Raw genomic sequence first — 25,182 nt, forward strand, 5'->3', positions numbered from 1 at the left:
GCCAGTTCTGCTGTACCACTTACTCAGGTATGTGCAACAGTTTCCTCCTTCACACAAACCCCCTAAAGAAGTCAGAATCAGATTTATGTGAGCAAAGAATTTTTCAGACCTACTAGGACATCATCCCTGTTAATCACCCTTCCATTCACTTGGACTCTTCCTACTTCAGCCTGTACCAAAACCACTGAGGTATTAACTTCTGCATAGAAATGCAGAATACTGCAGTTTTTCCTTGGCAACTGCTGTTCATCTTCTGTTGTCTGGACAAGAATATACCTACATGACAAAAGAAAACCATCCATATCTGCTCAAACAAAAGCTTAATAATAGACAGCCACCAAACACCCATTCCAGAATGTCTATCTGTATGAGATAGTTTGAATTTAAAGACTGGGTTTTTGAAAATTTTTCCAATTAGTTCATCTAGGAATACTTCCTATTTTAGAAAGCCTTTCCATGTCACGGACAGTTTGCAGCAAGCAAGCAAAGCAGAAGTGCTGTTATTTGAACAAGGGCGCCACGCAGTGTTGGGCACGGATGGAACACAAAGCAGGCAAGCTCTCCTCTGCCCTCCCTGGGTTAAAGGAAACACATGGCCATCATTACATGGAACGGGACGCCTCCCCATCTTGGGATTTCTGACAAAACAGAACGCAGTGTAGCGCTCAGTGTAAGAAGGAGAAATTAAAGACACCTTCCCTGCTTCGTGCTGCAGCCTGAAATGTCAACTAACTAAAAAGTACTTGAAGCAAAACAAAGTAGCTGTGAACTCCATTACATTTGCAGCAAGTAATTTTTGTTCAAAGCACAGGCAAAGAACATGATTTGTAGCTAAGCCAAGAGCAGATGAGTAGTTGGAGGTTGCACCTAATAATCAAGACAGTAAACTACTTGTGAGACTATTTACAAATTTTGACCTGTCATCTATTTTCCTGCCAATATCAAACCCTTCTGCAGGGTTTTCAAAGGAGTACAAAAAAAACTTTGGAAGATATTGGAATACAATGACACATTACTTCTAACTAGTTATGCAGGAAAAGGGCAGGAGTGGCAGTGTGAACAGAAATTATGTAAAATAAGCAAGTCTTTCAATCAGTTAAGTTACAATATTGTACATAAGGGTTCCCATAAGAAACTAGACAATACCACAAGCAGTGGGAAAGAAAAAGTTTATCCAGAACAACTGACAATTTTGTCAATTTAAAAGTTGTATTAGATGTGGAACAAGGAAACTTTCTTCTTGAGGAAAAGAAACTCCTTTAAAAAGTGAAAATATTTTAACATTCAATTTCAGTAATAGTTTCTCCAGGAAGGATTTACATAGCTGTAATTTATAAAACAACATTTACAAAAAACCAACAACCCATTTTGCTCCTAGGCAAGACTCTTCTAGTTTCCTTTTGACAGCATTTTCACATTACTAAAAGGGACAAGAACTTTTATTGAGATATTTACATTCATGTTTTAAAACCCATGTTCATTGTCACATGTAAATGAAATGACCCTCAGTACAGCTATTATAGAAAAAATCTGGCATTAACCTTAACTTAAAAAGCTGACAATCATGCCTAGGTTGAGTGATTTTTCTTCTATAAATTCACAGTAGATGAAAGAGTCCCACAAAACTTTAGCAGTAGATAAGCCTGAAACTCCCAGGCTTTTTGAGATTAGCGTTCTCTAAAAAATCCTCACACTCACCCAGTTGGCCCCATGGTCCTTGTCCTTCAGCTTGGGTTGTGACTCATTTCTTTGTAGTCCCCCCTTTCCCAGGCTGCACATGACTTTCCTAAGGGAGATGATTCAACTTGAACTCATTGACAGTCAGCTGCTGCTGACAAAGGGATTCATCCCAGCTCCATAAATGCCCTTATGGCTAAATCAGGTATCTGAGCAGCCAAAAAGACCACTGAGTACAAACAAACATGCAGCTTCCTGAGTATGACCTGTCCATGCAGCAGGCTGCACTATGGACTTGGGAAGATGGAGGAAGAGACAGAACCAGAGAGCTTTGGTCACCTGACCCACACCTACAAGTATTTTAGAGCTGGCTCATCTCAACACTTGTAGAGATGTTGCTGTGCAAGTCTATACCAAGTCAGGCCTCACTACTCACTCTTTTATCCAATCTTCCCAACATCTTAACTCCCAGCTAGCTTAGGATGCCTAGATGAAAAACATATCTTGAACTACTACAAATAAAAATCTATATTTTTCAATAATAAAAATGAAGATGTGTGGGAGCAAATTGTTCAGAGCCACAAAATACAACTGCAAAACATATTAAGGTTTCATTTCCAAAATGCCATTTCAAGAGTATCCTTCCATACTTAGGCAAACCATGAACCAAAAATGTGAAACAATATAGAACCTTTTTAGTCTCAGTACCTAGTTCATATATTTGGGGAAACCTTTTGTTGACTAAAAAACTGCCCTCCAATATTCTTTCAGAATAGAGTTGCTATAGAATTATTATAGTTCTGTCTTCTAGCTATGCCAGCTCAAAGGACTCTCACTTAACATTAACAGAAGCTGCTTTTCCTGAAATGAGCCTAGCTCCCAATTTATGTTTTTCTCAACAGCACAAATACAACTGCAACATTCCAAAGTATTTTCACTTCCATTAAAGCACCAGTTGCCATAAATCCATCTTATTCACACAGTTAAGTAATTCAGAAGCCTCAAGCAACTAAAGACAGTAAAACAGAAATCCATAAACAGAGCTAGGTTCTTTCTGGTTCTAGTTTTAGATAAATCACTATAGGTTTTAATGCATTTATATTGCAAACACATTTTCTCTTTATGATTTAGAAGACAGAGCAGCATTTTGAGCAAGGCAAATGGTGGTTTTACTGAGTACTGAAGTTCTCTTAGAGTAGACAGTGCTTTTTGCATTTTACTTTTATCTATTTAGTTCATTCATCAATCTGCATTTGTGACAATCTTTCACTAAGTTTTGAGGTTTGGTTGGGAGTTTCTTTATGCACAAAACTGTCAAGAGCAAGAAGCTGCCATATCCCATATTAGAACACAGTAAAGGGGACAGGTTAATCCAGACCAGTCATATCTTACCAGCTCCCCCAAGAATATTCACAAAAAGTTTGGGGAAATGACAACCCAAATAACCCATTTTTGGCACATCTTCTCAGTCTTCTTTTCCCCTACAAGCTTCAATAAAGGTAACTAGTGTGTTTAAAAAAATAGAGATTTCATTCCTTACTCAGGCAAAGGTTCCCATTAAAAGTCTCATCAGAAGACAGCTTTTGTAGGATTGCAGGATTTCTCTCTAGACTTGAATTCCAGATCTCCCTAACACTAAGCATGACATACACATGCTGTTCTTCTTCAATTACATCTTCAGGACCATGTTGAGAAAAAAGTTGTAGTAAAAATTTGCAGATTTTTCAATTGCACAGTATTTTGTCACAAAATTCTCAAATACTTATTTCATACTTGGTTGATTGCTATCAGGAAGGCAACAAGGAATACTAGATTTCCACAGACATAAATGGTTAACACAATCTGTTTAAACAGACGACCCTGCAAGAAAAGGGGAAGAAAAGTCATAGGACAGTCAGTCTTTATTGGTTTAAACAAAGAATAATCCCATTTCACAGTAGTTAGTTAGCAAATTGTGACTCACCTCCGCTTCTGCAGATGTGAGTGACTGCAGTATCTGTACTCTGTCATCCTCTATCACTTCAACTGTTCATGGGAAGAAAAACAGAAGTCAAGTCTGCCCTTAAGAGGAAGGAGGGTTTCATTTTTGTACTGCAGAAGTCTTGATTCTGTGACTAAGTCTTACACAGCATCAAATCTGAAAAGGACTTGGGAGTTTCATTTGACATTTCAGGGCCTGTTACTATCACACTCACAGTACAAATGAAAAATTATACTGGTGCTGACATACAAAGCAAATTCTGAACAATGAAGTCGAAAAACATTTTGTCTTTTGCTAGACTGGATAAGCAAAACACTGAGTTTTAAGCTAACACCTCTTCCTTTTGTATTTTAAGATAACTGGATTTCATAAGAAATATTTTCATTAGCCAACATAAGAACGCTCATTGACCAAACATTACAGGTTAATTTCCCTACTTCTAGGAAGTAATTACTGCAGTTAAATTTAAATTCACATCTTTTCTAATCTCTGTCCCCACATGCCACCTTAAACAGACTCTTAATTAATCAAACTTCTTCAGTTCTGTAGCTGTCTCATCTCAGCCTTAGACCCAGGTCATTCACATGTGCAGTCACCTCCTCTCTGTGACACCAGCCAGTGAATATAACAATTTCTAATTAATTACTACCCATCTCTTCCCTAGACATATTGGATTCAGGATTTAATATTCCTTCCCCAGTCAATGAATATGCCAAGTAGTCAAGCTTGCTCCTGCAATAACAGCTATTTTTCAACATTTAAATGAAGATTAAATCTGCATCAATTAATCTGGACTTAATATACCCACCTGGGATCAAAATTATGGCAAAAAGTAATAAGAGTCTCAAAATATTTACATATTTGCACACTTTAGCCCTCTATGAACTGTGGTTTGAGAAATGAGAAGCTATTATTTAAAATGGCATGAAACCCACCCACTCTTCTAGAACACTTGTCTTAAACACTGGTTTTCTTCCATATTCATTTGTCTACAGAAGATATGACACTACTAAAGAGCTACTCCCTTTCAGCTTCTAAGTGAGAGGCCAAAGAACACCTCCTGAAATTCCATCCACACTGGTTTCATTCTCAGCAAGCAAGGAGACAGCAGGAGTTTGCTGGTGTGTACCTTTACGAACGAGACAGTAGCTGTGTATTTCCAGAAGAACATCAGTACCAACATGCCAAGCTACAAAGCCAATCATGGCATAGGTGTCCCATGGGTCTGGCAGGTCAAGTGCTGGCAGATCCATTCCCAAGAACATGGTCACAACTAGTCAGTAAAAAGATAGGAAACAATAACAATGTTGTGCCAGTGTGCTTTAAAAATTCTATCAATGCTTTTCCAATAGATTTCCCATGAATTACCTAAAACTGCTTGGGGAACAATGTTAAAGGAGTTCACACAGCTGAAGGTTGCTGTGGGCTTTTTGTGGGGGGATAGGGGGCTGTTTTGGGCTTTTTTGGTAGTCGCCAAAAAAGTTTAAGTGCTTAAGGTTGCTGTGGAAGCTTGTCTCTATTACTAGAATTAAACCCAGCTTCAGGATCTGTAAATTCGCATTCAATAACATTGAACTATGCTACTGTAAGAACACTATTCTCACATCTTCCAAGACAAAAAGAAATTATGAAGATAAATACAGGTCCTCATTACAGAGGAATTTCAGATTTGTCAGTAATTCCTTTGGTTTTAAAGTCACTTTTTCTCTCAGTTGTATCCAATGACCCCTTAAAACTCACCAAAAAGATGGCCAAGAAAAAGGACCTTTGGACATGCCTGGACTGGATGTACATAGACGTTTCAAATGCACAACTGCCCAGCAAAGGGCAAAGCTTCTTTAAATCAGTTAAATGGGAGTTACTTCTACTCACCAGCTAATATTCTAGCTGTTGTACCAGTACTCCAGTGAAACCAGTTAAACAGCTGCCTCCTACAAAACAATGAAACACATTTTATTGATTACACCATTGGGGAAAGGGGTCAGAAATCAAATAACATCTTTTACTTTCAAACTGTAAAAACTTTCCATTTAAAGAAACAGTCACGTTTAATTCCTGTGGCTGTAATTTAATGAGTCAGCTGTACCTTGGTGCATGATGAGATGGTCTGAAACCTGCCATAAGTGGTTGAAAGATGGTCAAAGCCATCACTGCACAGCCAAGATAAGGATGAAAACCTGCTTGCTAAACAGAGGACATTTTTCTTAAATATCAGATCTATATAAACAGAGAGAAAAGACACCAGAAAGTTGCAAATTGCATTTGTTCTTGTATTAGTAAGTTACAATGGAGCAGCATTGGCAGAGGCAGCAGGACACAATAAGCTGCCCTACAGCCAGATGGAGATCTGCCTTGGCAGCAGACACACTGGTATGTCCACTCAGGGATTGTCTCACATTTCTGCTACACTGAGAAATCCTACCAGCTGAAGAGCAGACTAACATGACTATAGAAACCACAGTCCAAGCTCTCCAGCCTCAATCCCGTGTCTCCAGGATAGACCTATTTTATAACTCATCCCAGCATGGGTCTTCTCTTTCTAGACTTTCTAACTTCTGATGTAGCCTTGCATCAAACAAAATACAGGTGAGAGCAATAGGTATAAAATCTCTATCTAGCTACTGCTCCAGACTAAGCTTATCACTCACTGTTATGTCTAAATTCACAAAAACCCTCATTCCCAGCAGGTTTACCATGCTAATGTCAGCCATCACATCCTTACTGCCCTCCCAAGAACATATTCTTTAAGGAAGACCAAAGTAGTACATAAAGAAATTATGAGCAAAGTTATTTAGGGGAAAGAGGGAGGAAGGAAAATGCCAAAATTTTTCAGCTGTAGCTTAAAGGAGACAAAATTCCTCTTCTGGGCTGCCAGAATTTGAAATCAGTCTATTTAAGAACAGCCTTCACAGAAAATTGGTTAGAAATAGTCCTAATACTGGCAGTGGACTTCCTCATTGTTTTAGTCCCACCTTTACCTTTCAGTTAATAAACAAGACAAAATGTACACACTTACTTGGCTCCAGCCTCCTCGGTATACAAAAGGCAACACAAAAGAAATGCTTGTAAGCATGACTGTGGTCAACATAAGCATACGATGCACCTAGAACAGTTAAGTTTGCTTTTAGAAAATCTACAATATTAAAAGACATTAAGAAGACCTACAGTTAAAAAATATCCTTAATCCCCACATTAGACTTAACATTTACTAGTAAAGTAGGTAAACTTCTGATTTTTAATTGTTCTACTTCATAAGATTATACCAGGTTTAGTCTATTTCCTGGATGTAGTAGGTTTATAATTCTGCTTGCAATAGTGCTAGAAAATACAGCTGGAGATAGGTGGAGATTTTGCCCACCTGAAACCACAACTCCTTTCCAAATAGGAACGAGTGAGACCAGACAGGTTTGAAGAATCGTGCAACAATAACACCGATACTAACTGTGGTAATCCAAGCAACAAACATTAGCGCTCCTGAAAAGAGAAAAAACAAAAACAACCCAACAAGGTAAACAATAGGTAACTTAACGGCACACAAATACAACTTCCAAGTCTATGTAATTGTTCAGTCCATATGCACATGTTTAGAATTTACCAATAATTAAAAACCTATCACCTGGTTCAGGTTACAGCTTTATAGCCTTTAGCTTGCTAGAGAACAGAAACATCCATGCAAAAGAAAATCATACTTTTCCCACACAACACAATAGAGCAGCTCTGGCTACTGCACATTTCCCACATGCTAATACACTTTGTACACACTGATGAGAGAAACCATTCTATCACCATCTCAGACATCAGAGGATGAAAGATGACAGTGCTACAATCTGTGTGACAAAGAATGAGTGACAGTTCAATCATGGACCTGTACTGAAGTCCAGTAGTGTGGGAGAAAAAAATTCCCATTAACTTCAGTGGCCCTAGACTGCCAGGTGAGTGGTTTCTCATTTCAAATGGAGCTAAGCCAAAAATGCAACTACTTGAAATAGAGATAAAGATATAAAGTCTCAGTCTTAAATTTAAGGGAAAAGGCAATGGTGGGTTCATTTCCCTGGGCAAAAAGGATCTTTCGACCCTGTTCTTGAAACGAAAAATCAGGAACCATGCTCCGCCACCAGAGTATGAGATCTTGCTAGCCAACAGAACGTACAACGCAAATGCAGAAACACATGAGGGACTAATCCTGCAGTAAAACCCTCCAATCTCAGCAGCTCTAGAACTGGGAGACAAAACCAGAAACTGCAGCTTACCGTGAGCCTTGATGAGCCGCGGGGCGCGGGAACCTCCGATATCCTGAGGCAGCCCTGTGACGTTGCACAGTCCATTGGTGACCAGGGGCTGACGGCGATGTTTGTATATGAGTCCACCTGGGCAGTGACAAAGTGATTTATTTCTTGCTAATGAAGCCACTGCACTGGTGTGCCCATTCCTCATCCATGAATTCAAGCCCTGTTGTGACCTCTGCACATAATCATACACGCTGACACACAATATGGTAAGAATCTAACATCATCTAAGCCATCCTGCACACTTAATGTGCAAAAGACAACTCACCCAGCTACACAAAATGCAACATATATGAGTAAATTGCAATAACTTCCACAAGGAAGCCCATGATCCAGAGAAGCAGGAAAGGTGATTGAATTAAAGGCCTCAAGCTTGGAAACCTTAGTTCAGACACCAATTCTCATTTAAGTCATATCTTACAGAAGAGTTACTAACTCATTTGGAGCTGTTAAAAGAAAAGCAACCATATGTAAGTCAAGTTTACCTTCACTGGCTTCCCCATCTGCCAGAAAGATGTAGTAACTGGTATCCAGATTAAATCTCCCTTTATAAGCAGGGAGACGAATCCCCCTTCTGAAAGAACATTGAAGAAGACCATCTGCAAGCCTCCAGGACACATCTTCAAGGGCATTCTGTAAAACAGGAGATCCTTAAATACCCAGTGTTTTCAGATTGGCTGAGCAATTGGCTTAAAAGTAACCCTGCAAAAGACAAGTGTGTCACTGATATGTAAAGAAAAAATGTAAATTATCCAGGGAAAAGCGATCCTTTCTGAATTGGCACACAAGAGGTATGTCAGTAAGTCAACACAGCAACTTAGGGTTTGAACTTCTCACCAATTTTTACAGCCTACAACAGTGCTTAACTCAGGACATACCAGTTGCATCTGCAGTTCTAGCAAAGGGACAGACTTTAACAGGGACAAAGTTTCTACAAAGACTAAGCTCCCACCATATGACTAGCTTTACAAATTAAATTTAGACTTCAAAAGTTAACACTTACTAGGAAGTAAGAGCCCAACCAATATCATCTTAGAGAATTATGGATCCACCTCAGTATTTACACCTGCTGTGCAAAACAAAAGTACAAAGCAGCAGCATATCTTACTCCAAAGCTACACCTGTGAAAGTGTCTGAGCTGTTTTAAAACACACCTCTGAATCCAAGAGAGGATGACTTCGCTCCTTCAGATGGGCAGTGCTCACGTGAACGTGGTGATCCACATTAACACACAGATAGGCATCATCACCACCCTGCAGAGTCAAAAAGAAAAATATCTATAGCCCAATAAAAAAACACCACTGGCAGTCCTCAAAAGGTCTTTGATTTAATATAGGCAGCAAGACCTGACAGATTTCTGTAGTTATCAAGCTGTTATTCCCCATTTTCTAAGCACATCAGTATTATTACTGAGGATCCACACTAAGTCAAAGAGATGACACATAGAAGCACGCATTATGATTCACACTCCCATCCCAGAATAACAACCATATTATCAGAAGTTTCTTTATTTAAAATTTATCAAATTGACTAGACAAGACAGATAAATGTTGGAGCTATTTAAAAATCCACTCCAGTTACAAGTTTTTTTTTTTTACAGCTGTGCAGGAAAAAAAGGATTGTTAAGAACCAAGTGTTCCTGCACTAGGGAGATAAATGTAAACAGCATCTCCTTAGTGCAACAAGCAGTTTATGTATTATGCATTTGTCAACATTATCATCCCTTCAATTTAACATAGGTCAGAAGTATCTTTCAACATTTTTAAGATTTTGTATAGGAGTAAAATTCAACGATCAAATGCAGATGGTTTTCTGAACAACTCTGTTTCAGAGAGGTAAGATGTTTTTGATAGGTAGAGATTGATTTAACCAGGAATTTCAGATAGTTATTCAGTCCTGAGCTAAAAGTCAATAGTCACGTATAAGAAACAACCTGTGTTTTAGCACTATGGGAGAGTCACACTTTGTGTGACATCTGACAGTATTTCCATTTTCCATATGCATTTCCATTCAAACTTGACAAACATCACAAAAGCAACTATGGAAAAATAAAACACTCACCATCCACTGGTCCTGGGAAAGCGCAAATGCTAAATACCCTTCACTTGGACCACTCATTTCAATAAAAACTGAACTCCCCTCTTGTTGGAAGGATAGAAAAAAACATGAGGCACTCCCAGGATGACAGTTTGTAGGGTTCCTAATGCAGAACTTCGTAATTCCACAACCTGATGCACTAAACTAAATTAAGCAAACAAACAAATTGTGAGCAATGAGTTTCCATTCTCTTCCCCCTTTTTACCCATGGTAGAAAAAAGCATACAAGGAACATCATCATCTGTGTCTACACACCAATCTCTTAATCCATGTCTGCAATTACCCTAGGACTACTAAGTAAAATGATGGTGAATTCCAAGATAAACTTGAGTTGAATTTTCACTTTAAAGACATTACAATATAATAACTTTGAAAAGTCAGCAAGAACTTCAGGAAAAAAAATAACTTCCTCTGATCTAATATTTAGAGAGGTAGTATCAGCTGTAAGATGAGAAAGAAAATAAGGGTCCTACAGCTTTATGCCTGCTTTTTAAAGTAGAAACTCCACTAATACACATCGAGAAAATACACCAATTGTAAGCCACAGTTATTCTGGATCAAATAGCAATGCTTGCTCAATCCATTCAAGACTCAGCAACAAAAGTCAGTAACATAGATTAACTCAGAAAGGAAAGCTTCTGAGCTTGCAGTTGCTAAATAGGAAGTTATTAGTTAAAAGCAGATTAAGTCTTTTCCCATCTCTCATGAGAAGTATGCATAATACTTTCTGATCATTGATTTCTAAACTTTCTGTTAATCTTCTCATGCTGCACACAGGTGAGAACATTTAACCCTGCAAAGTTCAGGGAACTCACATAAAGGTAGCTGTCATGTTCTTAGCCTTAGATATCAAAGTTACTCATCCACCATCTCTGCTTTTCTGTTACTAGGCTGTATCAATGTCATCTTATTAAATTCCATTCATCACAAGCATTAAAGATTGCCTGATTTAGCTTTAGCATTACTTACTGGCTTTGATATGTAGGAAACTGGCTGTGAAGTTGACACAGCCTCTGACGTTGCATGCAAAGGTGGTGTTGGGGACAGCACATCAGGCTGAGAAACAACGGGACCCAGAATTTTCACCCAGAAAATCCTGTATTTCTTCACAACTGTCGCTCTTAAAAAACACAACACACAGAGTAATTACAGTATATATTTTTAGTTGGCTGTTACTGTAAAAAAGAAAGGAAAATAATCTATAGTTCTCAGAAATTATTTGTAAAAACCTCATCTCTATGGAGATCTCTACCATTTTAGGGATTGAAGTAGGAAAGTATCTTAAATCTTAGAAAAAGAATTTTAAAATATAATACCAATCTTGGACAGAATATAAGAAGCTTTCATGCCTAGGGCATAGATTAGAACATCAGAGAAGAGTTGCATTGTTTCTATCCTGTAGTTCAGAAAAACCTAGTAGTGTAACAGGAGGGTATACATATCATTTAGTTAGGTACAGCAAAGAGAGATTCTTAAGTGTATATTGCAGGCATGAGAAGTGAGAAGCTAGCCAAAGACTAAAGAAACCAATCTTCAAATCCCCTTATACTCTCCCTAGGAGAAAAAAGGAAAAAAAAAAGAAAAAAAATCACCTTCAAGCTCCTCCTAAAAAAGTATCTGCATTAACACAGACTGCAGCAAGTAAGGGGTGTTGACTTTTCAGGTCATTGGACCCAAACACTTTTCAGTTGCTGGACAATATTTGACAGACAATGGTACAGGTTTACCTTATCTGCATTTTAATATATTTAATTAACATAAACCCATACTGGTTTACTTACAGAAACTGTATGTGTTTTGGAGCAGCTTCAGGAGCAATCCAATAAACTTTTATGTCTTTCTTTTTTGCTTTATTTGTGTGACTGACAGCTGAATTCTGAAAACACACACATATCAAGAATTACACAGTGCATAAACATTTTGTTACTTAACACAGTCAGCAGAGGCTGCAGCTAAATCCTACACAAACATTGCAGCTACACTGCACTAGCCCAGTGTAAATGGCTTTCCCCAGTCATGATCAGCTCAGGTGAGGTGTAGCACAGCAACTTACTCATACTAACAAACTTCAAGACTTAAAGAAAGGACTTTCAAACCAGAAGATTCCAGCAATGAGCTAGAGGTCCCTGCAGCATTTCATACAGAAATAGTGAGGTCTTTCTTAGTAAGGAAATGCTCCATGTTTGAACAAGAGGATGAAGAGACAGAACAAGCCCCTCAGTGCCCACTAAATAATTGTGAAGCACTGGACTCTACCTTGGTACGACCACATGTCAGCAGCTGAGAACGTCTCCGGTCAGCTAACACAAAAGACCCAACTGCAGGCCTATCCAGGTGCTCTGCATCCCGGGCTTGGATGAAAAATCCTTCAAAATCTGGTCCAGACAGATGAACTAAAGCAAGAAGAAGAATAAGAAAGTTTACTTCCAGAGGAAGAAGGAAGTATTTCAACAATGACTACCAGACACTAATTTTACAAGTACTGAATGATGGTCAATGGATTACCTAAACAAGATTCAACTGCTTAGATAAATCCAGTACAGAAAACTGAGGAAAGACATACCATAATACAAAGAAACAATAAATTAAACTCTTCAGCTGTAACTGACACGGTACCTTCTATGTTGTCCCCTGGTTTAAATTCAGTCCCATTCACGGTAATGGTGTGCTCAGGTGACAGCTGAGGAGAGCCACTATGACATGGTACCATGCTACTACAGGCTTCTCTTACTTTTCCATTTGGATAGCCAACCACAGATGCATAGAGGCAACCAAACATCCAAACAGCAACAGCAAAAACAGGCAGCTCCATCTGTATAAAATAAAATTTACAGGCAATTAAACACAATAAATATTTACATTACAGGTCACCATTCCTTTTAGGAATCAGTTGAATGGTAGAATACAAAACCACGTTCAAAAAAAGCATTCATGAGAAGACACCACTCCCACTTCTGAATAACTTCTGCTTCTGATAACTGCCAGACATTGTTAGAATGTTCAGATACCATATTTCAGGCCATCTACAGGCTGTTGATGGATCCCTCCATCTACTGGAGGGATTATTTCACTCCATGCATTTTGACAGCACTTTTTTAAAAAAAAAAAAAAGTCTTTTGCCAATCCCTCTCCTGCTCTCTCTCTATCAAAAATAAAATTCAAGTTCCTTAAACATCCACACAGGACAGATGGATCTTACAACATGCTTCACAGATATATAAAGGTCAACAGTATTGAGCAACTACACAGCTAGTATCAAACTCATTTTTATTAATCATAGCTTCAAATTTTGCATCATTACAGACTGCCTGTTGTTTCCACAACCCATGTCTATTTCCTCACAGATGACAAATAATTCCCCAGTAACAAGTTCTTCTTTCTGCAGGGAAACTAAAGTTGCCAAATGCCAGAAATAAAATTTATACGTGCAAGAGTTAGAATTTGGTATGAAGATTTAGATAAAGAAATATGTATGTTTGCTGCAGACAAGCCCAAGATTTCTTCTTTGAACTCTTCCTTTTGGATATTGGACCTCTGGACAATTAGTCAAACCATGGATTTGGCTTGCCATGCTCTCGTCAAGGGAACAGCATCCATGAAAGACAAGGGATAGAAGGACTCCAGATCCTCAAACAGTTATATGAACCCCTAACCTCAGCTTTCATCATGCAATGTTTTGCCCCACCACAATACTGTTTTCATAAAAGCTGTGGCAATTGTTTTGCTGCTCCAGTAGCATACAGGGCTTACAGCTGTACTGTGGTTTACAGAACACCTCAGCCAACAAAAGAAAGCATTTCCACATCCAAAAGGTCAGGAGAACAGAGAGAAACTTTCTTTCAGTCCTTAGGCATAAGAAGTGAGTTATCAGCTCTGGTGGAAAACAGACCAGGCAAGTAGGCCTGCCTTCTGGAAGGGCCATGCCCATTTTGCAACAAATGATAAAATGTATCAGGCTATGAAGTTTCCTGACAGCATGGATGGACATGAAGATAAGGAACACACAGAGCCATTTCAGACTGAACTCTCGACACCTAAAAAGCAGCCAAATGAAGACAAGGCACATCATTATCTTACACAACAGGAGTCATCAACAAGAACTCTTCCAAAGTTCTCAAACATGGAAATCCCCAATTTTCAAGGCAATGATATATTTTTACTCCTCAGCAACTTTACACCACTAAAGAGAAGAAAATCAAAGGTAACAGTGTGTTGAACAGTTAGGTTTCAAGAACTAGAAAACCCTAGTGTCTCTCAACACTCCACTCCTCCCAAATATTCAAGATAACATTATGACCATATCTTTAACTTCTAGTTCAAGTATTTCCTTCTAATTGATTTTTTTATACCTAAGTTAAAGATGCCCATAGAAAGCTAAATTAGTACAATTATATGTACCAGAGAAAATTTCAAAACAAGAAGAGATAAGGCTGCATATCACAGAGACAAGAGTAGGGTAGTATTCTGCTTTAAGTAGCAGAGGATGTGGTAGGAATGTAAAGGAAACAAGACACATCCTTGTCAGATTCAACTGACTCAAAAGCTGACAGAAGAAAAAGATTAAGTAGAGATTAATAGAATTCAAAAAAAAAAAAAAACCCAAAATCTGAAAAAGATTTGGATAAAGGGAGAGCAGTAAGTTACTTCTTCCTGTGCTGAAAACAACTCTACAGACCTGCAGGTAGCCCTGGTAGCCTAATAGTTCATAAGTACATTGCTCACACTCCAACTCAGGATCTCTTCATAGAACTTATCTTCTTTCAGCTGTTTAACTTCATTAGCTGCCTAGTGTGAAATTTAAAACTAACTTCAGAGAGGAGAAAGAGATGAAACAACAGTCAAGGCAAACATACTGCCAACTCAAAGGTACAAAACTACCATTGACAGAAATTTCCCCTGAGCACCACCAGACAAGAGGGCGAACAAAAAAGGAAAGAACCACATGAAGGAGAATAAGCTATATTAATAAAAGGGGTTTATGACACATTCTTTAGAAATAGACCCCTACAAAGGGAAAGAAGACAGTGTTGCTGTCCAAGAGTCACCCTTCCTCTCAATTCATAAAAAGAGCTTGAGATGTCCTCTTCTGCTTAGTTAAAGGTGGTCATATCAAGACAGCTGGATTGAGCAAGGACAGAAAACATATTCATAATAATTCACTACTTTTAAAATATAAACACACAAACCCCCCCAGGCACACAAAAAATACACACCTCAGCATTGTGTTCTTTCTAGGAAAGAGAATTTCAAGGGCATAGATGTTTCAAAATTATTTTTTGTAACAGTTTGAGTGTAGGTACTTACCATACAGCCAGTCCTTCTGTTACAGCAACGAAGCCTGAGTAAACTGCCATTGGCTCGCTACTTGTAGTAAAACAATTTATATGACTTTGTAATCTCTTCTATTTGGTTTGCATCTAACTGTATTAACCTTTACCATATCCAGGAAGCTTAGCCGAAAAAAGAAGCGCTACACACAAAAGAAAGGTTTATAAGAGAATCTTTACTTCAGGTGCATATTTTATACAGCTTCCCCCCAGTTGAGCTGAAATGCATGAAGCCATAATGAGACACTGACCCTGCAGCTTCCTTTGCTCTTTCAGACACTCCCCCAGGCCTCAAAGAGTTTCATACTAAGTAATTACTTCATTATCTTCTGGTGCAGTTAAGGGCAGGCAGGTAGGAGAACCTACAACCAACTTTTGATACCTTCTTCCTCCAAGTATTAGCTGACATAAATTTGCAGCATGATTTTAAAGCTCATTATATATTTACTCCCTATCAACGAGGCACTTTCTTTTAGAAGAAGAATAAACAATTTTTAAAATATGGTAACCTTTTCTTTTTTCCATATATCTCACCAAGAACGAACAGGAGTCAAAGATTTTGCCCTGTTCATTTGTTTGCTTTAATGATTTTACTTGGGCAGCTGCTCTGCGTAGAATCTTCATGGCCCCAACCTTGCAAACTTTTATCTATATGAAGAGCTCAAAGGGAGACTCATCTAAAAACATGTAGTTTGTTATCCCAACAAGTAACTTCAACTACAGCACGAGCACATAAGTCACAGTTACCATAGAGCCGGAGCCTATGCACGTTAAAAAGAAACAAAATACAAAACTAATATTCTCACAACAAGAAGCAAAAAAGATACCAGAGGAACGTGGGTGGCATGGCTTTCAGATAAAACAAGCCATAGCTTACCTTGACTCTTTAAAGCACACAAGTTTAGGAGTTCTCTAAAGCAATTCAGAAATCTTGCATAAAAGGCAGCATCTACACAGTGCCCTAAAAACGCCACCAGATTTTACTTTGTTTCATACCTGCTGCAGATGCTCTATTGAGCAAACACACTTTCCAAAAAGCTTGCAGTACCCACTTCGAGCACTCACTGACATCAGTGTAACCAAAGCACGACTGCAAAGGCTACGGCTGCTCCTCAGCCCCGCACGCCCTTGCCCCAGGGAGCCGCGCTCTCCTCCCCGGCACCGCTGCAGCGGAACAGGGCGAGGGGGGAGCAGCCGAGCCCGGCAGCCGCTCCCTCAGCTCCAGCCTCGCCCGCGGCCGCGGCGCTTTTCTGCCGGCGGGGGCGGCCGCGCGCGGGGCCCGGGGCGCGGAGAGCCCGGCCTGGCCCGGGCGGGGCTCGGGGCGGGGCCGCCAACGCTCCGTGAGCCCGCCCCAGGTGCTGAGGGCCCCGGTGCCGCCCCCACAGCCGGGAAGGTGTTAGGGCGTCATCTCATTTCTTTCCAGCTTCCCAACGCCGGCGGTCTGGATGGCCGTCCTGGGTTAACAGCTGGAGTTTTACTGAGAGATCGCCCTTGTCAAAGCTTACAGAGATCATCAGCTGTGCTATCCGTGGAACGAAAGGTGATCACATCTACAGCCTTGCTAAGTCAGGCCTTTCTTATCAAGAAAGCAAATAAATACTGGCTGTAACTGGGGCTTTGCTGGCTGTAACTGCAATTGCTTACATAGGCTTCTCTGACTTCTGTAGTGTTTAAATCACAGTTCTCAAATGCTCACAAAGTGACCCAAAAAGACAATTACTTAGAAATCCAACAGTAATTTTGCCCTCCCACATCATAGAAATATTGTGTTTGTGTTAAAAAACACCTTTACTGGAGAGCTATAATGATTCAGTTGCTTACTAGTAGTTCAGAGCAGTTTTAGAGATCCTAGTACTATTAATTTGGTAATATTTTCTAAAAAAATAGTAACTATGTACTAAAATATGACAGACTAGGAAATGCTCTGTTAGTGTTCACTCTTTCCTCAGTTTCCATAAAAGCAGCATTAACCTTTAGAGGTACCCTATGGTAACATATTAAAAAATATATTTAACATGAAAAACAGTAAGGCATTACTTTGCCTAATCAGAAAAATTATTTGACTGTAACTTGTATTATCTTGCTCATAGGAGTTACTGGGAAGCTGAGATCTCACTCAGTGTTCAGTAACTGAAGAAACATAATGCATATGCAATAGCTTGAAGTGAAAATGAAATATGTCTATTTCCCCCTAGCTGGGGGAAAAAATAATTCTGTTTCCAACTACATTCATAAAGTTCCCATATATGAAAGAGTTTGATAGAATTGCTGGCCTAAGTACATACATGCTTTATTATGTGCCTGTGTGTTTTTAACTAATACAGGTATATTATTAGTAAGACAAATAATAACATAAATATATTTACAGTAAGGAAACTGGTGACCAGAGGGACCTGTATTCTTGACAATATTTAGGTTCATAACTTTCACAGAGTATAGTGGAATTAATATACAAATATTTTAAGATATTATTTTAGGATCTTGGCTCATTGACAGAATGGGGTATATATGTCTGAAACATTATAGTATATATAAGTATATATGGAAGTAATTTCCTCACTAAGACTCATGAGAAGGGATAAAAATGCAAGCTACAATTCTGTTGGAAATCATAATCAGAGTTTAAGAAGAAAACATCATTTTTATGTGAATAGTAAAGAGGGTAAGGGAGGGAATACTGTTTTGCTTATCATGCATAGCTACTCTTTAGCTATTGCTAAAGAGCTGCAAAGCAAGAAAACCAAGATAATACCAAGAGAACCAGGCAGAAGAAAAGCCGACTCTGTAACTACTGGGTACAAGTCCCCACACTACTGCATGGGCAATCATCGATCTGTCTGGAAGGGCTCTTTTCAAACACACCAGTCTCCTTTAAAAAATAGTAAAATCAATAGTTCTGCAGCCTTAATGAAAATGTTTCTATGAAAGGGTACTGCTTGCTAATTTGTTAAGTGTCATATCCAGTACAACGTAAACAGAATGCATTAGGGCATATGAACTATGAAAAGTCCACAGCTGCATCTTCTTTGTAAAGTGTACTGCAACTGTTGTTAGTGTTAGTGTTAGTGTTTGTAACAATTCTGTATTTATTTCAGAGCAGATGTTCTACCTTAACCAAATGAGATAGAGACATAGAGGGCTGGGGGTGGGTTTGAGCCTTCCTGCAAGCCTGAGGAGATAAAGCTCTGTAACCTATTCACCTGTGTCAGAGGATGAGACATCAATGGCAAACGAATGGAACAACATCCAACATGAAAAGAAGCTGATGAGGCTTTTTGCATGGTTTATTTTAGGCACCTAAAGAAGTAAGTGAAAGCTTATAATTTTGAAAGCAACAGGAATCTTGTAGAGGAAACTTCATTCCAAGTTAATAAAGAGGAATTTCTCTTGCTTAAGAACCAAGAACGCAATTAAGTAAATATATATAATTTTGGAAATTAACTATTGTGCAGTCCAGGGTTTATATTGATAGCTATCCTAATTTTTAAGCCCAAAGCTATATGGAAAACAATAAGCCATTGAAGAGAACCCATATTACCATGTGAGTCCTTCTAATCAACTTTCCTCCTAGGTATTAAGCTAACTATTCAGCAAAACTGTGGCATTTTAGGTCAGACCTTGTTCAAGTTTCATATATGTGCATTGAGCTCAATGTTACTGACAAGTTATCATCATAAAAGATCACTGGAGTTCAAATCAAGTGATATGCAAAGAGGCTGCATCCCTACCAGATTGTTTTGATTATGGATAACTGGATCAAAGAATTTTTTGTTACTAGCATTTCCTATTTTGAAATATTGAAATATGTTTGAAAAAGTGCATTGGAGTTGGCTAAATACATGCTGGATACTAGGCTTTCTCTGAAGAGAACAGTCCTGGCACCAATATTTACTCACCTCTCTCTTGTGTAAACTACACATACAAAACCGTACATTTCAAGATTTTTCATGCTTTCAGCATTTTTCAAGCTTTTTGGCATTATTGTCTTAGTTAAAGATTTATTAGGGAATTAATGAAAATATTTTTATCTTAGATGTGAAGAATTCTTCCTACCAAATCAGTTTGTGTATGGTGGGGTTTTTTCCTCCCAAAGAGAGGAGAATGTTGAGTCATTGAAACAATCCTGACCATCTAAAAGGAAATAAATTGTGATAAAGTCATAATGTAGGATGAGATTTTCTTTCTCCATAATTAATAATTTAGTTTCCCTTGAGCTTTGGCACTGTTTCATACTTACCTGGTTTGCCAACTTACCGTTAATTTACAAATAAAAATAAAGTATTCCCCTTATGTTCAGAGATGTCCTACTGTATGTATTTTTTGATTCTTTACTAATCATATTATTTTTAGAATTTTTCTGTGTCACACATAAAATTTAGACTTGGAACCATATTTAAACGAAAATATTTGTTAACCTAGAGGTAAAAGGCATTTTACAGTTTTCAGTCAATGACTGTAACAAGCCACCTGGTGGCAGTAGCCAATCAGTCAAATAAGATTTGCCAGTTGACTGCACAGAAACCTGCTTTGGTTTTGCATCTTTATTCTGACTCAATAGCTAAAGTCCCTGCCTCACAGCTTTCTACCAAAATATGTATCGACTATGACTTATATAGATTTTTTTAAAAGTACTTCCTCGCTTATCTGACGCTAAATATTTTCATTAGTTCCCTGATATCAATTTGAGACAGGTCTGTATGGGTGTTATGAGAAAATTACACACAAACTGTCACCCTTCCAAGAGCCTCCACTTATGCAGTGCCCAACACACATAAATTGATCAAGGACTTCAGTAAAATCATTTCACCCTATTCAAGTGATGTGGGTCAGTGCTTTGTCTAATGCACACTATCAAGTTTTATCTGATGAAAGTACTGCATTATTAACTTGAGTTTTATGTATTTTCTGACCATTGCTGTGATGCTTTTTTAAATTATTAATTTCATTATATCAGCAAGATTTGATATGTTTTTATTGTTCTGCTTTACAGGGAGCAAAGAGCTTCTTGGCAAAGGCATTGACCTCTAAGTGCTTCAGTGTAAGGAACTTTAGACCTGATTACAGAATTCATAATGTCAAGCTAAGATTAATTGAAATCTTGTACAACATTCTCTCACATAATCAATTTCTTTGCCAGCCAATCTCAATTCCTCCTTTGCCCTCCCCAGCTTTTTTCCTCTGCCCTTTCACTTGGATTAGGAACTAATTTTCCTACCCTTTTTCATCTCATCTCAGAAATCCTTTCTCAGACAGCCCATTTCCATTTCTTCACCTTTTCTCAGCAACTCCTAATTTGACTCCTTCATGGATTTAAAGGCATTCTTTGTTCAGACCCAGCATGTCTGTGGGTTTGCAGTTGCTTTGGGTTCAAGCACAAGCAGTCCTGCTGGAGGGACGGTGCTCAGCACTGTCAGCTGTAGCAACATTCCAGTCAGCACATGTCCAGTGCATCTGTGGGGGAACCATGATGTTTGAGTACTCCCCATGGGAAGGGGGAGTACTTCATCCTGCTCATGTTTAATATCTTTTAAAACAAATGCTTGTGGTAGTCATTCATTTGGTGAAATATTTTCCTTCTGCAATATATCACCCCATGTTAACCTGTTCAAATTCCCCTGGCTTGAATTCTGCCTGTGCTGAAAGATTACAGAGCAGGACTACAGTTCCCAGCATTAGCTTTCAGATAACTTAATGTAATTATTTCTTTACTTAAAAGTCAGATATCAAATATATAGAACAGAAAAATCAGTTGGTTACCATTTGAACTCAAAGACCTATCTAGGTAAGATTTAAGGATTATTATTTTAATGGACCAGGAAAATTCATTGTATTCTTAGTATAGTTTGATATATTAGGAAAGAACATCATGGATTTTAAGGATTATTAATTTTAATTTAAGGATTATTATTTTAATGGAAAATTCATTGTATTTGATATATAGGAAAGAACATCATAAAGGAGATGGAGTGTGCAAGAGACACTCTGAATATTTATTTTTGAGGAGAAAGTAGATCTGCTTGAGAAGACAAGCTACAGTTCATTTAGGAATAGATCCACTGAAGTCTTAAATCTCAGCATATCTCACTAGTATTATGTGGAACAATTGACAGGAAGACAGAAGTGGTTCAGCACACTGGTATGATAAGTTCTCCTTCTACAACAAAACTTGGCCAGGTATATGTGAATCAATTTTACACTTAACTAAGTTAAATGGTACAAGAATATAATTCAGATAGTTTTATTTGCCAAGTCCCACGTTGTCAGATTATTAATATCAAAATAATGTGATGCTATTAGCCAAAGCACAGTCAAATGTATCTTAGGCACTTATGTGAAAAGCTGCCTTTAATGACATTTTATACGGTCCTCTTTAAAGATATTTGCATTGAATTTTCTATTAAAAATTAAACCTGATTAAAAATTAACTTTCCATAGATGTTAGAGCATAGATTGTTTGAGTCCACACAGTAAAAGCATGGCCAAACTGGAACTGAAAACAAACCCAAAATGTTAATCTTTGAAAGGTCAAGCACTTCCCTACATGAAAGGCCAGTAAGGACAAACTAAATAGAGAAGCTAGGACATGAACCTATCTCATATGATTTCTGACTTAAATAGACATTTTATTCCAGCCCATCATTTATTCACTGCCCACCAGGCTATTGCAATCTGTTTAGCCATTTAGAAGGGACTTTTTAAAAAAAGCTATAGGTGATAACATCAATGTTCTCATGAATGTTTTCACTCAATACTAGATTCCAATACCTAATTATGTTCGAGAACATATCCAAATTTCTGCTGAGCATTTAACTGTCCAAGAAAGCAGTTGTTTTCAGTTACTGTATAGCAAAGATCTAACTCAGAAAAGACTGAAGTTTAACCAAACTGCAGAGATACACTTTTCAAGAAAAGGAACTTTCTTTCAGGTTTGCGTTTCTGGTTGAGAAATCCCCATTAGAAAACAAAAGCTAGACAGGAGACCCAACACCTCTTAAGTTTCTTATTGTTGGAACAATAACACAGTGCTAATTCATGAATTTACAGGGCATGAGTGTAGAGCATTGAGAAGAAATGTGCTCACTTTAAATTTTATGAAGTCTCATATTTCCTGTGTGCAGGCCAAAGGAATCTGCTTTTAATTTTAGTTAGATGTTCAGCTAAGTTCTCTCTGTGCTAGTTGGCTTTTATTGCTGTTATTGGGGACTGTTTTTCTGTTACTAAAAATAAAAAACTACTGCCACCATATAAGTACTCCAAGCTCCCATACTGTGTTTTTACCCTTTAAAAGTACTTAGAGTACATTTTACCCTTTAAAACAGGCATAAGCACTATGATACCACTACTAGGATAAGTGCTCTGTAACAACACTGTGCTGTAAAACAGGAGGAAAGAAAAGAGGATCACTAGGAAGGTGTATGTAAAAGGACTGAAGAACTCCAGTATGAGTAGATTTGAAACTGCTGCAAAATTATTTCCTGATGAATATTGATACAGTATACACTCTTATTTTGAAGCAACAATTGATCATTTCCTGCTGTGGTATATCATAATCACACACAGAGAAACTGCAAACAAGATAAAATGGCACTGTGAAATCAGCCCTTGGATGCCAGTGTAGTAAATGCTCAGTTGGTGTTGGCTGTGTTCTGGACAAAAGTGCAATGCTCAAAGGTAGCACTTGTGCAGTCATGTTTTGCTGGCTTCCATACAGAGGAAAAACTGCTCAATTGACATGTGCTAAATGAACACAGACCCCAAGTCTGTAAGGGATGGGCCAGCAGAAGAGATGATGGCGCTGGAGAAAGGATTAGAGAAGTCTGCTCTAGTCCTGATTACACTTCATCAAGAGACCTGCAACATTCATTATCTTTGAAACAGCATTTTTCTTAATATTGAATTGAAAGCCAATGAAATTATACTAAGTGATTATAAATATATAAATTATACCAATTATTAAGTTACTTCACAGTACCTAGGAAACTTTTTTGCTGTGTACTGAATCAAGTCCTTTATTTACACTTCTGACATCTGGCTTAGCTACATTCACAAATGATGTCAAAATAACTGTCTCGTGCTTAGTTTCATAATGATTTTTGTCCAAGACACTTAAACAAATTCTTTTTCATAAACCTGGTTCTATTTCAAAATCTGTCTCAATGCATAGTGTAGAGGAAAGGTGCCAATGCAAACTTAGTATGGGTAGGGTGAGTTTCTGTATGGAGTAAGAAAATCAAAAGAACCACATTTTAAAACTTAGTAACAGGAGAGAAATTGTCTTCAATAATGCCCTTTTAGTTCCTATCTTGCTTTTCACAAAGTATTCAACATGCACTTTAGGGTAACTATTTATGCAAAGGATTTGGCTACATAGGCATTATTTGCTCTCCCTCTCTTAGAGCAGCTCTCTATGGAAGCAGCTCATGAAACTTTAAATCCCAGCCCATTTTCAGTATGTGACAGGACAACAGCAAGCCTAGAAAAGACACTTGTGCAAGGCTCTGTGGCTGACCAGCTGCAGTCACTTCAAGCTACTGAAGCTTGCAGAGGACCCTAGAAAAGAGATGGTCCACATCCCTTTCAGTTACTTCAGTTGGTTTTGTTCCTATGACTTCCATAACTGTTGAAGCTTCCTGTATTTCCCATTCCTATGTTGTATCATCTTTTTTTCTGGGACACATCCAATTCAGAGGAAACAGTCAGCATGCCAGGAGAGCCAGAGTTCTGCTAAGTGCAAGTCTGTCCTGTGTATGAACACAGGCCTGCAAGCTGACTAAAAAATAAGAGGGCTGGAAAAGACAAGGACAATAGAGAGGGAGATAAACATGATTTCACATGTCTATTTCCTACTGGGCAGGAAATAGACATGTCAAATAACTCAGATTGTAAGTATCACATCTGAATATCTGAATGACCCTTGATGAGGTGACTCTTAAGGGAACTGCACTCACAGGGGTGCTTTTCCTTTTTGCCCCATTCTGTTTAGGAAACCTAATATATGTCAAGGGCATACAAGTTGACATATTCACCTACACCAACATGAAAACCTTCCTCAACAATACCAGAAAACATTAACTGTAATGAGGAACAAATAGATTTCTTGACATTTTCAGAGGGAAGAGCAAATGAAAGAGAAAATAAAGGAAAAAGCTACCAAATGTTAAAAAAAACCCTTCAGTTTGAAATGGGTGGAGGTGTTTCCATGAATATCAAGACCTTTGGACTTTCCCTAAATGCACTGTAATTGGCTAAACACCCTTCAGTAAAATACACTTATAAGGGTATGCATGGCATGGCTGGAAGTAAATGGTTAAGCCTAAATTGTTTTGTAGACTCCTTCCAATTTCACAAAATACATATGCCACCTTCAATAACTAAAAAAGAAAAAACAAACTCGGTATAACACAGTGACTGTAAATTGAGAAGCGCTTTTTTAAAAACGTATTTCTAGGTAATAAAAATAGACTGACCTTCCAAAGCTGCAAGGCTGACCTTTACACTGGGGTGCAGTTAATAACTTCGGTCGTGAGAGGCCTGGAGCAATTGTTCCAGGTGTTCTGCAATACAAAGCAGTGGTAGGGGCTGAATGGTGTCAGCACTTCGGATTACAGTATGCTGCAAAACAAGGCGGCGGGGATCTGTTGTTCTGGTGTGTGGGATCTTTTAAAAACCATACTACCTCTAAGTCAAAGACAGATCCACGGAGTTTGTAGTCTTGTCCACACACTATATATAGCACTTAAACTCTGGCTGACATCATGTTTTTTTCAGCAGCGCAGCCTATCAGGATGGAGCCGGCCGCCCGGCGCCGGGTGCC

The 25,182-nt window shown here is 38.3% G+C and overlaps 1 protein-coding gene across 4 annotated transcripts; it reads right to left on the reverse strand.

The window, feature by feature from the left end:
• Positions 1 to 1,154: 1,154 nt before the first annotated feature.
• FRRS1 (ferric chelate reductase 1) lies at positions 1,155 to 25,182 on the reverse strand. 4 transcript variants are annotated; one of them, XM_026790396.2, is made up of 17 exons: positions 25,045 to 25,182; positions 24,836 to 24,922; positions 12,658 to 12,853; positions 12,298 to 12,434; positions 11,823 to 11,917; positions 11,011 to 11,161; positions 10,006 to 10,185; positions 9,099 to 9,197; positions 8,430 to 8,577; positions 7,909 to 8,025; positions 7,017 to 7,132; positions 6,675 to 6,761; positions 5,745 to 5,842; positions 5,531 to 5,589; positions 4,788 to 4,931; positions 3,641 to 3,702; positions 1,155 to 3,537 (listed from the first exon to the last, which is right to left on the reverse strand). In XM_026790396.2, the coding sequence occupies exons 3-17, from the start codon at positions 12,851 to 12,853 to the stop codon at positions 3,445 to 3,447; spliced, it is 1,782 nt and encodes a 593-aa protein (XP_026646197.2). In that variant the 5' UTR covers positions 24,836 to 24,922; positions 25,045 to 25,182; the 3' UTR covers positions 1,155 to 3,444. The 4 variants fall into 4 exon arrangements, with proteins under 4 accessions (XP_026646197.2, XP_074402261.1, XP_005482107.2 ...); XM_074546160.1 differs by lacking the exons at positions 24,836 to 24,922; positions 25,045 to 25,182 and adding exons at positions 15,346 to 15,511; positions 16,365 to 16,872; XM_005482050.3 differs by lacking the exons at positions 24,836 to 24,922; positions 25,045 to 25,182 and adding an exon at positions 16,365 to 16,875.

Source organism: Zonotrichia albicollis, chromosome 8, assembly GCF_047830755.1.
Source record: "Zonotrichia albicollis isolate bZonAlb1 chromosome 8, bZonAlb1.hap1, whole genome shotgun sequence".
Lineage (NCBI taxonomy): Eukaryota > Metazoa > Chordata > Aves > Passeriformes > Passerellidae > Zonotrichia > Zonotrichia albicollis.

Bases quoted from the DNA above. Each gene is read 5' to 3' on its own strand.
- FRRS1 (XM_005482050.3), bottom strand. From the start codon at position 16,439: ATGTCAGTGAGTGCTCGAAGTGGGTACTGCAAGCTTTTTGGAAAGTGT. The intron at 11,162-11,822 runs GTAAGTAAACCA...GTGTTTTTTAAG, and splicing joins CCAAAACACATACAGTTTCT to AGCGACAGTTGTGAAGAAAT. The intron at 3,703-4,787 runs GTACACACCAGC...TCCCATGAACAG, and splicing joins CTACTGTCTCGTTCGTAAAG to TTGAAGTGATAGAGGATGAC.